The following is a 15,486-nucleotide window of genomic DNA, read 5'->3' as shown; positions in this document are numbered from 1 at the left end:
GACTTTCACAAACACTATGTGTCAGGAGACTCGACTGAAGTGCACCTGCTCTAGAGTGCTCAGGATCTCAGACTGGGGGTGAAGGTTCACCTTCACTGACCCTAAACACACAGCCAAGACAACGCAGGAGTGGCTTTCGGACAAGTCTCCGAATGTGCCCAAGAACACTAAGGTAACACTAAGGTAACCTGCCTAAATGACTACCAACCCGTAGCACTCACGTCTGTAGCTACGAAGTGCTTTGAAAGGCTGGTCATGGCTCACGTCAACACCATTATACCAGAAACCCCAACTCCAATTTGCATACCGCCCCAACAGATCCACAGATGATGCAATGTCTATTGCACTCCACACTGACCTTTCCCACCTGGACAAAAGGAACACCTTATGTGAGAATGTTATTCATTGACTACAGCTCAGTGTTCAACACCATGGTGCCCTCAAAGCTCATTACTAAGCTAAGGACCATGGGACTGAACACCTCCCTCTGCAACTGGATCCTGGACGTCCTGACGGCCATCCCCAGGTGGTAAGGGTAGGTAACAACACATCTGCCATGCTGATCCTCAACAGGGGGGCCCCTCAGGGGTGCGTGCTCAGTCCCCTCCTATACTCCCTGTTCACTCATGACTGCATGGCCAGGCACAACTCCAGTGGTAGGCTTGATCACAGACAACAATGAGACAGCCTATAGGGAGGAGGTCAGAGACCTGGCACCACACGGCCAACTGTAGTGGAACAGGTTGAGAGCTTCAAGTTTCTTGGTGTCCACATCACCAACAAACTGTCATGGTCCAAACACACCAAGACAGTCGTGAAGAGGGCACGACAAAGCCTATTCCCCCTCAGGAAACTGAAAAAATGTGGCATGGGTCCTCAGATCCTCAAAAGGTTCTACAGCTGCACCATCGAGAGCATCCTGACTGGTTGCATCACTGCCTGGTATGATAGCTGCTCAGCCTCTGACCGCAAGGTGCTACAGAGGGTAGTGTGTACGGCCCAGTACATCACTGGGGCCAAGCTTCCTGCCATCCAGGACCTCTATACCAGGCAGTGTCAGAGGAAGGCCCTAAAAATTGTCAAAGACTCCAGCTACCATAGTCACAGACTGTTCTGTCTACTACCGCACGGGAAGTGTTACCAGAGCACCAAGTCTAGGACCAAAATATTTCTTAACAGCTTCTACCCCAATGCCATAAGACTCCTGAACAGCGAATAAATTGGCTACCCTGACTATTTGCATTGCCCCCCCTCCTCTTTTACTCTGCTTGTATTCTCTGTTTATTTTCTATGCATAGCCACTTTAACTCTACCTACATGTACATATTACCTCAATTACCTTGACTAAACAGTGGCCCCGCACATTGACTCTGTACTGGTACCCCCTGTATATAGCCTCGCTATTGTTATTTTACTGCTGCTCTTTATTTTTTTGTTACTTTAATTTTCCATTTTTCACTTAACCAACAATGCATTTTTAAGAAAAATAAGTGTTAAGGGCTTGTAAGTAAACATTTCACTGTGAGGTCTACACCTGTTGTATTCAGCGAATGTGACAAATAACATTTGATTTGATTTGATGTCCTTGAGTGGCCCAGCCAGAGCCCGGACTTGAACCCAATCAAACATCTCTGAAGAGACCTGAAAATAGCTGTGCAGCAACACTGCCCATATAAGTTGACAGAGCTTGAGAGCATCTGCAGAGAAGAATGGGAGAAACTCCCCAAATACAGGTGTGCCAAGCTTATAGTGTCATACCCAAGAAGACTGTTTTTGCTTTATCATTATGGGGTATTGTGTGTAGATTGATGAAGAAAAACAACAACAATTGAATAATTTGTAGAATAAGGCTGTTACTTAGCAAAATGTGGAAAAAGTAAAGAGGTCAGAATACTTTCTGAAGGCACTGTATATATTTCCCGAGTTTTTAAATATATCTCTTAGATTTAGGACAGACATTTCAAAACTTTGTTTCTTATGATTTATTTTGCGTATTATTTTTGCCTATTTATTTTTGCCTATTATTTTGTACATTTTCCCACTGACAAAGAAATGATCAATCTATAATTTTATTGGTAGGTTTATTTGAACAGTGAGAGACAGAATAACAACAAAAAAATCCACAAAAACACATGTCAAAAATGTTATAAATTGATTTGCATTTTAATGAGGGAAATAAGTATTTGACACCCTCTGCAAAACATGACTTAGTACTTGGTGGCAAAACCCTTGTTGGCAATCAAAGAGGTCAGACGTTTCTTGTAGTTGGCCACCAGGTTTGCACACATCTCAGGAGGGATTTTGTCCCACTCCTCTTTGCAGATCTTCCCCAAGTCATTAAGGTTTCGAGGCTGACGTTTGGCAACTCGAACCTTCAGCTCCCTCCACAGATTTTCTATGGGATTAAGGTCTGGAGACTGGCTAGGCCACTCCAGGACCTTAATGTGCTTCTTCTTGAGCCACTCCTTTGTTGCCTTGGCCGTGTGTTTTGGGTCATTGTCATGCTGGAATACCCATCCACGACCCATTTTCAATGCCCTGGCTGAGGGAAAGAGGTTCTCACCCAAGATTTGACGGTACATGGCCCCGTCCATCGTCCCTTTGATGCGGTGAAGTTGTCCTGTCCCCTTAGCAGAAAAACACCCCCAAAGCATAATGTTTCCACCTCCATGTTTGACGGTGGGGATGGTGTTCTTGGGGTCATAGGCAGCATTCCTCCTCCTCCAACCACGGCGAGTTGAGTTGATGCCAAAGAGCTCCATTTTGGTCTCATCTGACCACAACACTTTCACCCAGTTGTCCTCTGAATCATTCAGATGTTCATTGGTAAACTTCAGACGGGCATGTATATGTGCTTTCTTGAGCAGGGGGACCTTGCAGGTGCTGCAGGATTTCAGTCCTTCACGGCGTAGTGTGTTACCAATTGTTTTCTTGGTGACTATGGTCCCAGCTGCCTTGAGATCATTGACAAGATCCTCCCGTGTAGTTCTGGGCTGATTCCTCACCGTTCTCATGATCATTGCAACTCCACGAGGTGAGATCTTGCGTGGAGCCCCAGGCCGAGGGAGATTGACAGATCTTTTGTGTTTCTTCCATTTGCGAATAATCGCACCAACTGTTGTCACCTTCTCACCAAACTGCTTGGCGATGGTCTTGTAGCCCATTCCAGCCTCGTGTAGGTCTACAATCTTGTCCCTGACATCCTTGGAGAGCTCTTTGGTCTTGGCTATGGTGGAGAGTTTGGAATCTGATTGATTGATTGCTTCTGTGGACAGATATCTTTTATACAGGTAACAAACTGAGATTAGGAGCCCCCCCTTTAAGAGTGTGCGCCTAATCTCAGCTCGCTACCTGTATAAAAGACACCTGGGAGCCCGAAATCTTTCTGATTGAGAGGGGATCAAATACTTATTTCCCTGATTAAAATGCAAATCAATTTCTAGCATTTTTGACATGCGTTTTCTGCTGGAGATCAAATACTTTTTTCCCTCACTGTAATGCGTTTCTATGGGCTTTAGTAGTAAAGGACAACATCTATATGTTATCCAAATTTTTATATATATATTTTTATATCCTAAAGATCCTGAAATTCAAAATCAAATACAGTTGAAGTCGGAATTTTACATTCAGTTAGGTTGGAGTCATTGAATCTCATTTTTCAACCACTCCACAAATTTCTTGTTAACAAACTATTGTTTTGGCAAGTCGGTTAGGACATCTACTTTGTGCATGACACAATTTTTCCAACAATTGTTTACAGACAGATTATTTCACTTATAATTCACTGTATCACAATTCCAGTGGGTCAGAAGTTTACATACACTAAGTTGACTGTGCCTTTAAACAGCTTGGAAAATTCCAGAAAATTATGTAATGTATGTAATAAGCTTCTGATAGGCTAATTTACATAATTTGAGTCAATTGGAGGTGTACCTGCGGATGTATTTCAAGGCCTACCTTCAAACTCAGTGCCTCTTTGCTTGACATCATGGGGAAATCAGCCAAGACCTCAGAAAAAAAAATGTGTAGACCTCCACAAGTCTGGTTCATCCTTATGAGCAATTTCCAAATGCCTGGAGGTACCACGTTCATCTGTACAAACAATAGTATGCAAGTACAAAAACCATGGGAGGACGCTGTCGTCATTCCGCTCAGGAAGGAGACGCGTTCTGTCTCCTAGAGATGAATGTACTTTGATGCGAAAAGTGCAAATTAATCCCAGAACAACAGCAAAGGACCTTGTGAAGATGCTGGAGGAAACAGGTATAAAAGTATCTATATCCACAGTAAAATTTGTCCGATATCGACATAACCTGAAAGGCCGCTCAGCAAGGAAGAAGCCACTGCTCCAAAACCACCATAAAAAAGCCAGACTACGGTTTGCAACTGCACATGGGGACAAAGATCATACTTTTTGGAGAAATGTCCTCTGGTCTGATGAAACAAAAATAGAACTGTTTGTCCATAATGACCATCGTTATGTTTGGAGGAAAAAAGGGGAGGCTTTCAAGCCGAAGAACACCATCCCAACCATGAAGCACGGTGGTGGCAGCATCATGTTGTGGGGGTGCTTTGCTGCAGGAGGGACTGGTGCAATTCACAAAATAGATGGCGTCACGAGGAAGGAAAATTATGTGGATATATTGATGCAACATCTCAAGACATCAGTCAGGAAGTTAAAGCTTGGTCGCAAATGGGTCTTCCAAATGGACAATGACCCCAAGCATACTTCCAAAGTTGTGGCAAAATGGCTTAAGGACAACAAAGTCAAGGTTTTGGAGTGGCCATCACAAAGCCCTGACCTCAATCCTATCGAAAATGTGTGGGCAGAACTGAAAACGTGTGTGCGAGCAAGGAGGCCTGCAAACCTTACTCAGTTACACCAGCTCTGTCAGGAGGAATGGGCCAAAATTCACCCAACTTATTGTGGGAAGCTTGTGGAAGGCTACCCGAAACATTTGACCCAAGTTAAACAATTTAAAGACAATGCTACCAAATACAAATTGAGTGTATGTAAACTTCTGACCCAGTATGAATTTGATGAAAGAAATAAAAGCTGAAGTAAATAATTCTCTACTATTTTTCTGACATTTCACATTCTTAAAATAAAGTGGTGATCCTAACTGACCCACGACAGGGAATTTTGAGTAGGATTAAATGTCAGGAATTGTGAAAAACTGAGTTTAAATGTATTTGGTTAAGGTGTATGTAAACTTCCGACTTCAACTGTAGCTAAATGATCCAATGCATGACCATCTTAAAACAACCCCCCCCCCCCACCCCCCCAACGTCTTAGACACAAAATAATTTAGATAGTACAATACCTCCCGTTTCCACTCTTTTTCGGACCACCTTCTTCCTCTTTCTGTCCTAGTGTGTGAAGATGACTACAGGTGAGTGTAGGATTGTAACCGCTTTTCATTGGTGCCTTAGACAAGGTGCCCATGGTAAATGTTACAGATAGCAGCAGCATACTGCATGAAGAGACTGACAGACAGACTGGAAGCAGTCAAATGCTTTCAGTGATTCAGCAGCGTTCTATAATTCTATCTGTGTCTTCACATTATAAAGAGAATTAATAGGACTAATAATCACGTTAAGTTCATTACCAGTCACTGCCAGCACACAGAGAAGTTGACATTACACACACACACATACACACACACAATCATCAGAGTTGGTGCGTTGCTGAGAAGTCATTAAAATGGAAATGAGAGTGTGTGATGTTGTGATGTTAATTGCATAGGGGAAGAGATGAGTTATTTAATGCAGTGTTTAAAGAGCCAATGAGGTTGCTATCTGCTAATTAAGGTAATAAATGCTATATATTACTTATGTTTGTCCAAATGAAGAAATAAAATTATAGATGGTGGTGACGGCAGCAACGTTGTGTTTATCTTTTAAAATGTGGCTTTATTTGATCAACTTTATTAGGCCCATTCCTTCTCTCTCTTTAATATTTCTTCAATTTCGTTTCCAATTCTTCTTTCATTTGTTTCTGTCTTCTATACTGTATTGTCACATTTTTGCCTGCTTTTGGAATGCCATATACAGTCACTAGGGTTTCAATCTGTATCAGGGATGAGAGTTCAAGCTCTTGGGGTTTGGGGGCGGGGGTGTACTAAGCTAACATATTGAATTGTTTTAATATGGTCATAACATGGATCATTCAGCTGTTTGATTTTGAATTTTAGTACCCCTTTAGGTATAAAAATATTGTATAAAAAATATATTTGATAAAATATTGAATTCGGCCTTTACTACTATAGCCCATAGAAACACATTGAATAACACATTCATAAATGGCAAAAAAAGACAGTAAAAAATAAATCATAAGGAATAAGGTTTTGAAGTGTCTGTCCTATGTCTGTCCTATATCTAGAAAGCTCAGGTAATATTTTTGTTTTTTTTGGACACATTTATCCTCTTATTTTTGTTGGCACAAACCTACCTCCATACTTCCACTCGTTTGTATGGGTTTCCTTCAGATGTGTCCCATGACAGTTGTGGGGGTTGTAGAGCAAACCGGAGAAATAGTTTGTAGGCCAACCCTTTTGGACTCTATAGACATTTTCGTGAGATGACCGATTTTCAGAATGTCTCATGGTCAGTCAAACACTGCTGTAGCTCGGCCATCTTTCACCCCAGATGCGGAAGGCCAAACTTAAACTGACAGATATTGATGGGGATTTTGTGATTATGTTATTTTGAATGACGCACGAGGATTTTATATTCTGTTTCTTTTTTTTACAAAAAATAAGTATTTATTAAACTATGCATTTATTTCCCCAGGTGGAGGCAGTAGAGCAGAGAAATATGATTTCCAATACCACAAAGAAATTGAGTTAGCCGTGCACGACCATGACTGAAGCTCAAGTCTGCAGCATGTTCATTTAGTCTGTAATGTTCTGTCTGTAACCGACTGAAATGTGCGTTCTCGGTCACACGTTATGGCAGGAGATGTGTTGTTTCACCCTCTCAGTGTGGCCTATGTTGAGATGATTGTCTTAATGATTATGTGAGTTGTGCCAATGTGAGTCCTAAGTGTCACTACCTAGCGCTAATGTAGTAGAAGGACATGCACACACACAAAGACACACACAAGGACGCACACAGACACACCACTGCACCCTGCCCACTGCCGCAGCGTACCACTGAGATATTAATGTTTACGCTAATTAGATCACAGACACCAAAGGTTTAGATCCATAGACAGTATTATTGGAAAGCTGTGTAGCCACTAGCTTATTTCACCCACTGAATGCAATTTATATGAGCTGTAATTATATGAGTGTATGGTAATTTCATGATGAAACAAACAATACTAATATGAATACGCAGTATGGGAAGTGGCTGTTTTAGGCTACAGAATGGTCATAAGGAAAAGATGGGACATTGTTTTTCATACAGAATTATTGAGGTGTGTTGTTTTTACACACACAGTACTGTAGAACTGGTCTAAATGATCACTGAACATTGATTATAATTTTCTGTTTTTTCAGTGATTTGTTAGGTATTTGTTTTATGATGTAACCCACTTTGAGGGATAGTCTTAGTAGTGTTGCCTGACGACTCAAACTGAATCCTTTCGCTTCTTTATGTTCGCTACATACACTATATGACCAAAGTATGTGGACACCTGCTCGTTGAAGATCTCATTCCAAAATCATGGCCATTAATATGGAGTTGGTTTCTTCTTTGCTGCTTTAACACTCTTCTTTCAACTAGATGTTGGAACATTACTGCTGGGACTTGCTTTCAGCCACAAGAGCATTATTGAGGTTGGGCACTGATGTTGGGCAATTAGGCCTCGCTAGCGGTCGGCGGTTCAATTCATCCCAATGGTGTTCGATGGGGTTGTAGTCAGGGCTCTTTGTAGGCCAGTCAAGTTCTTTAACACCGATCTCGACAAACCATTTCTGTATGGACCTCGCTTTCTGCACAGGGGCATTGTGATAAGGAAACAGGAAAGGGCCTTCCCTAAACTGTTGCCATAAAGTTGGAAGCACAGAATCATCTAGAATTTCATTGTATGCTGTAGAGTTAAGATTTCCCTTCACTGGAACTAATGGGCCTAGCCCAACCATTCCTCCTCCACCAAACTTTACAGTTGGTACTATGCATTGGGACAGGTAAACCCAGATTTGTCCATCGGACTGCCAGAGAACGCTTTTCCACTGCTCCAGAGTCCAATGACGGTGAGGTTTACACCACTCCAGCCGACGCTTGGCTCGTGTGCGGCTGCTCGGCCATGGAAACCAATTCATGAAGCTCCCGACGAACAGTTCTTATGCTGACGTTCTTCCAGAGGCAGTTTGGAACTTGTTAAGTGAGTGTTGCAACCAAGGACAGATGATTTTTCCATGCTACTTCTCGGCTGAGCAGTTGTTCCACTTCACAATAACATAACTTACAGTTGACCGGGGCAGCTCTAGCAGGTTAGAAAGGTGGCAGAAAGGTAAAGTTGGAAGCACAATCAGAACAGTCTTAGACTGCTATTGTTGAAGTAATTTGTGCTGATGTCAAAATTAGGTATGTTGTACAAAAAAGTAATCCGCGATTCATCTCTAACCAGAGTATCAAAGCCAATGACACATTGTCTTTTATTTTATTATATTTTTTTAACCCTTTTTCATGGTATCCAATTGGTAGTTACAGTCTTGTCCCATCGCTGCAACTCTCGTATGGACTCGGGGGAGGCGAAGGTCGAGAGCCATGCGTCATCCTAAACACAACCCAGCCAAGCTGCACTGCTTCTTGACACAACGCCCGCCTAACCCGGAAGCCAGCTGCACCGATGTGCCTGTACACCTGGCGACCGTGTCAGCATGCATTGCGCCCGGCCCACCACAGGAGTCACTAGTGAGCGATGGGACAAGAACATCCCTGCCGGCCAAACCCTCCCCTAACCCGGACAACGCTGGGCCAATTGTGCTCCGCCTCATGGGTCTCCCGGTCACGGCCGGCTGCGACAGAGCCTGGACTCGAACCAGGATCTTTAGTGGCACAGCTCGCACTGTGATGCAGTGCCTTAGACCACTGTGCCACTTGGGAGGCTAATGACATCTTCTGAACGCCACTTTAAGCACGTGTGTTCAGGCTCTGGCCCAACCCATTGGTTTCTGGGACCAATCAGAACAGTTAGAATGTGTTTGCGATACTCAGATCCAGACTCATTACGGAGAAGAAACTACAAGTGGCATAGCGTTTGGCCAGAGCTCTGACATTGTTCATTTATATATTCCTAATTCCATTCCTTTACTTAGATTTGTGTGTATTGGGTATATGTTGTGAAATTGTTAGATATTACTTGTTACTTGTTACTGCACTGTCGGAGCTAGAAACAATAACTACACCCGCAATAACATCGGCTAAACGTGTATGTGACCAATAACATTTGATTTGTCTCTCTGTCTCTCTCCTCCTTTCTAGGAGTTCCTGTCTTGTATGGAGGCCCATTTGAAGAGAGGTCAGGAGATGTTTGAGAAGCTGAGGAAGAACCACACACAGGTACTGCGAGATCTTTTGTGCCAGTATAGAATGTGATTGAACAGCCTATTCCTACAGTATTCCTATTACGTTCCCCGAGCATAATTTTACATTCCTCATAATTCTGACATGCATCTAATGTTCCCCATACGTAATTTTCACGCTCTTCTTATCTCCCCCAACGTTTTTTTTTTACATTCCTTTCCCTCTCTCTCCTGCAGCTGTGTGCTTATGAGTGGAAGCGTTTGGGGACTATGTGGCTGTGTGTGGAGGAGGAGCTGCTAAGGGAGAGGGGTGTGTTCGGCCCGGGGCCGGGGGTGGTGCTGACACGAGGCTGGGTCCAGGATGCAGCTGAGGGCCCCAACCGCACCAGGCCTCGCATCCGCAGGAGAGCCCAGCGACGCTCCAAACGGGTACTGGCACTTACTGTATACCATAGCTGTCTCACTCAACTGTATCTCTCTCTCTTCCCTCTTTGTCAGCCTCTCTCTCTACGAGTCTATAGCTTTCTCTCTCTTTCCGTCTCTCTCCATGAGGTTTTACATCGTTACGTCATTAATGAACACAGTTACAATGATTAATTTAAGACAATTCTACTTGAATCAGTACCAAACTTTGATTATGTGAAGTCCTCCTGGCATGTGGACACTGGGGAACGTATTCATTAAGCAACATTTCAAAGTAGAATTGCTGATCTATGACCAGTTTTGCCTTTGAAATCACCGGCACAAATCATCGGCTCAGCTAAATGAACTAGTGCCCAGTTGAAACCAGTTGTTTTATGAGTGTAATGGCTGTTCTTTGAGTAGTGTGTAACAAATAAAATAAAACTGTATTTGTCACATGCGCTGAATACAACAGGTGTAGACCATACAGTGAAATGCTTACTTACAAGCCCTTAACCAACAATACAGTTTCAAGAAAATATACAAAAAAAGTAAGAGATAATTAAAGAGCAGCAGTGAATAACAATAGCGGGGCTATATACAGGGGGTACCGGTACAGAGTCAATGTCAATGTGCGGGGGCACCGGTGTCGAGGTAATTGAGGTAATATGTACATGTAGGTAGAGTTATTAAAGTGACTATGCATAGATAATAACAGAGAGTAGCAGCAGCGTTCCAGGGGGGGGGCAATGGTTTGGGGGTAGAATCTATTTAGGAACCTCTTGGACCTTGACTTGGCGCTCCGGTACCGCTTGCTGTGCGGTAGCAGAGGCAACAGTCTATGACTAGGGTGGCTGGAGTCTTTGACAATTTTTAGGGCATTCCTCTGACACCGCCTGGTATAGAGGTCCTGGATGGCAGGAAGCTTGACCCTGGTGATCTACTGGGCCGTACTCAGTACCCTCTGTAGTGCCTTGCCGAGCAGTTGCCATACCAGGCAGTGATGCAACCCGTCAGGATGCTCTCGATGGTGCAGCTGTAGAACTTTTTGAGGATCTGGAGTCGTGCCTGGCCGTGCAGTCATGAGTGAACAGGGAGTACAGGAGGGGGCTGAGCACGCACCCCTGAGGGGCCCCCGTGTTGAGGATCAGCGTGGTGGATGTGTTGTTACCATCTGGGGGGGCGGCCCGTCAGGAAGTCCAGAATCCAGTTGCAGAGGGAGGTGTTTAGTCCCAGGGTCCTTAGCTTAGTGATGAGCTTTGAGGGCACTATGGTGTTGAACGCTGAGCTGTAGTCAATCAATAGCATTCTCACATAGGAATACCTGGGATAGGATTAAGTAATCCTTCTAACCCCCCCCCAAAAAAAATATATAGATGTACTATTGTAAAGTGGTTGTTCCACTGGATATCATAAGGTGAATGCACCAATTTGTAACTCGCTCTGAATAAGAGTGTCTGCTAAATGACGTAAATGTAAATGTGTTATTTTTGTCCAGGTGTGAAAGGGCAGTGTGGAGTGCAATAGAGATTGCATCATCTGTGGATCTGTTGGTGCTGTATGCAAATTGGAGTGGGTCTAGGGTTTCTGAAAAAATGGTGTTGATGTGAGCCATGACCAGCCTTTCAAAGCATTTCATGGCTACAGACGTGAGATCTACAGGTTGGTAGTCATTTAGGCAGGTTACCTTCGTGTTCTTGGGCACAGGGACTATGGTGGTCTGCTTGAAGCATGTTGGTATTACAGAGTCAGACAGGGAGAGGTTGAAAATGTCAGTGAAGACACTTGCCAGTTGGTCAGTGCATGCTCGGAGTACATGTCCTGGTTATCCGTCTGGACCTGCGGTCTTGTGAATGTTGACCTTTTTGAGTCTTAATCACATTGACTGCGGAGAGTGTGATCACACGGTCGTCCGGAACAGCTGATGCTCTCATGTATGTTTCAGTGTTACTTGCTTCAAAGTGAGCATATAAGTTATTTAGCTCATCTGGTTGGCTTGTGTCACTGGGCAGCTCTTGTCTGTGCTTCCCTTTGTAGTCTGTAATAGTTTGCAAGCCTTGCCACATCCGATGAGCGTCGGATCCGGTGTAGTACGATTTCATCTTAGTCCTGTATTGATGCATTGCCTGTTTGATGGTTCATTGGAGGGCAGAGCGAGATTTCTTATAAGCTTCCGGGTTAGAGTCCCGCTCCTGGAAGCTTCTGGTTGGGGTATGCACTCCCGTACCAAGATGGCGTAGCAGTTGGACATCTGTTTTGTCTTGTCCCGTCCCTTGTATATCGTTTTCTTCGCACATATTTCGTATATATTTTTTTAAATGTTTAATCTCAATTTCCATCTACGGACTGAACATACTCTCCTGAGATCCGCCTCACCCAATGTGGTACGGATCTGCTATTTTTTATACTTTAGAACCCGGAACCTCCATCAGAAGCTAGCCAGCTATCTAGAGCATATCGGACTGCTTTTTCTCTACCACATTTCCGGATTACTACCGCAAGCTCTGAACCTTTACACCGGAGCTAGCTAGCTGCTATCTGAGTGGCTACTCCTGGCTAATGTCTCTGTCCCGAAGCAAGCACCAGTTAGCCTGGAGCTAGCCTCGAGCTAGGCCCATCTCCCGGCTAGCCGAAGACATCCATCAGCCAAATCCTCGGCTGCAATACCTCTTTTGCCAATGTGCCTGGACCCTTTACTGCCGACACAGAGCCCCGCCGATCCATCACGACTGGTCTGCCAACGTAACCGTCCGAGGGGGTTTCAACAGGCTCTTCTATTGCGACGTCCCCCGGAGGCCTATCTGCTAGCCTGCTAGCCCCGGCCCGCTAGCTGTCTGAATCGCCGTGTCTCCAGTTTGCCGAGCAACTCACTGCACCCTATGATCACTCGGCTACATATGCCTCTCCTTAATGTCAATATGCCTTGTCTATTGCTGTTTTGGTTAGTGATTATTGTCTTATTTCACTGTAGAGCCTCCAGCCCTGCTTAATATGCCTTAGCTAGCCCTTTTGTTCCACCCCCCCCACACATGCGGTGACTTCACCTGGCTTAAATGGTGCTTCTAGAGACAAAACCTCTCTCATCGTCACTCAATGCCTAGGTTTACTTCCACTGTACTCACATCCAACCATACCCTTGTCTGTACATCATGCCTTGAATCTATTCTTCCGCGCCCAGAAATATCATCCTTTTACTCTCTGTTCCGAACACACTAGACGACCAGTTCTTATTGCCTTTAGCCGTACCCTTATCCTACTCCTCCTCTGTTCCTCTGGTGATGTCATGAATCCCGCTTCCTGAGTCTGTTTTCTGCCTGAGCTGCCTGTTTTCTGTTTTGGAGTTGTTTCCTGAGGTTTCTGAACACACCCTGTCTGGTTGCTGGGCGACGAAGCTAGGCGGGTGATCTCTCGATTACTCGCAGCTGCATCTCATCAGCCATCTGCACACCTGGTCCTGATCATCACCTCTTCTCTTCATAAGCTCTGGCCTGACATCCATTCCCTGCCGGATCGTTAGCATTGAACAGTATGTTGTGTCAGCGTATCAAGCCTCATGTTACCAGAGTTAGTTTTGTTGTTCTGTACTTTTTGCCGGTTACTCACCCCCGTTTACTCTGTCTACAGTCATCCTCCCGGAACATTCACCCCCCTTACCTGGTCATCAGTGGTTTCAGTGACATCATTGGATCTGCCTATTCACTCTCATCAACTCACCTCCGCTGCCGCTCCGTCTCCTGGATTATTCTATTTTCACCTCGAGTCTGTAAATAAATACTCACCTTAATTTTACTCACCTTGTCCTGGTCTGCTTCTGGGTTCAGCTTTTGAGAATCGTGACAGGTGATGTAGCGGTTAACCCAAGCCCTGCAGCTCCCAGCATCACTCCCATTCCCCAGGCGCTCTCATTTGTTGACTTCTGTAACCGTAATAGCGTTGGATTCATGCATGTTAACATTAAAAGCCTCCTCCCTAAGTTTGTTTTATTCACTGCTTTAACACTCTCCGCCAACCCGGATGTCCTAGACGTATCTGAATCCTGGCTTAGGAAGGTCACCAAAAATCCTGAAATTTCCATCCCTAACTATAAAATTTTTCGACAAGATAGTACTGCCAAAGGGGGCGGAGCTGCAATCTACAGCAGAGATAGCCTGCAGAGTTCTGTCATACTATCCATGTCTGTGCCCAAACAATTCGAGCTTCTACTTTTAAAAATCCCCCTTTCCAGAAACAAGTCTCTCACCATTGCCGCTTGTTATAGACCCCCTTCAGCCACCAGCTGTGCCTTGGACACCATATGTGAATTGATTGCCCCCATCTATCTTCAGAGTTCGTACGGTTAGGTGACCTAAACTGGGACATGCTTAACATCCCGGCCATCCTACAATCTTAACTAGATGCCCTCAATCTCACACAAATTATCACGGAACCTTCCAGGTACAACCCTAAATCCGTAACCATGGGCATCCTCTTAGATATCATCCTAACCAACTTGCCCTCTAAATATACCTCTGCTGTCTTCAACCAGGATCTCAGTGAACACTGCCTCATTGCCTGCGAGCATAATGGGTCCACTGTCAAACACTTCAGCGAGCAGGCCTATCTAATCGACCTGGCCCGGGTATCCTGGAAGGATATTGACCTCATCCCGTCAGTAGAGGATGCCTGCTTGCTCTTCAAGAGTGCTTTTCTCACCGTCTTAAATAAGCATGCCCCATTCAAAAAATATAGAACTTAGAACAGATATAGCCCTTGGTTCACCCCAGACTTGACTGCCCTTGACCAGCATAAAAACATCCTGTGGCGTTCTGCAATAGCATCAAATAGCCCCCGTGATATGCAACTTTTCAGGGAAGTCAGGAAAGCTAAGGCTAGATTTTTCAAACAAAAATGTGCATCCTGTAGAACTAATTCAAAAAGTTTTGGAACACTGTAAAGTCCATGGAGAATACGACCACCTCCTCCCAGCTTCCCACTGCACTAAGGATAGGAAACACTGTCACCACCGATAAATCTCAGATAATTGATCATTTCAATAAGCATTTTTCCATGGCTGGCCATGCTTTCCACCTGGCTACCCCTACCCCGGCCAACAGCTCCATGCAGCAACTTGCCCAAGCCCCCTCCCCCACCCCGCTTGTCCTTCACCCAAATCCAGACAGCTGATGTTCTGAAAGAGCTGCAAAATCTGGATCTCTACAAATCAGCTGGGCTAGACACTCTGGACCCTCTCTTTCTAAAATGATACGCCAAAATTGTTGCAACCCCTATTACTAGCCTTTTGAACCTCTTTCGTATCGTCTGAGATCCCCAAAGATTGGAAAGCTGCCGCGGTCATCCCTCTCTTCAAAGGGGGAGACAATCTAGAACCAAACTCTTATAGTCCTATATCCATCCTGCCCTGCCTTTCTAAAATCTTTGAAAGCCAAGTTAACAAACAGATCACCAACCATTTCGAATCCCACCGTACCTTCTCCACTATGCAATCTGGTTTCTGAGCTGGTCATGGGTGCACCTCAGCCACGCTCAAGGTCCTAAACGATATCATAACCGCCATCAGTAAAAGACAGTATTGTGCAGCCGTCTTCATCGACCTGGCCAAGGCTTTCGTCAA

At 44.6% G+C, this 15,486-nt stretch overlaps 1 protein-coding gene across 2 annotated transcripts in view; it reads left to right on the top strand.

Moving 5' to 3' along the window:
* The window catches only part of wdfy4 (WDFY family member 4), a 195,701-nt gene that overhangs the window by 93,453 nt on the left and 86,762 nt on the right, over positions 1 to 15,486 (top strand). For both annotated transcript variants that reach the window (XM_029697915.1, XM_029697914.1), the window contains exons 43-44: positions 9,433 to 9,510; positions 9,711 to 9,902. In XM_029697915.1, coding sequence (XP_029553775.1) covers positions 9,433 to 9,510; positions 9,711 to 9,902 — 270 coding nt within the window. The remainder of the gene's footprint in view (positions 1 to 9,432; positions 9,511 to 9,710; positions 9,903 to 15,486) is intronic.

This window comes from Salmo trutta, chromosome 18 (genome assembly GCF_901001165.1).
Source record: "Salmo trutta chromosome 18, fSalTru1.1, whole genome shotgun sequence".
NCBI lineage: Eukaryota > Metazoa > Chordata > Actinopteri > Salmoniformes > Salmonidae > Salmo > Salmo trutta.
The sequence above is the reverse complement of the archived record's forward strand: the minus strand, read 5'-3'. Positions and strand labels throughout refer to the sequence as shown.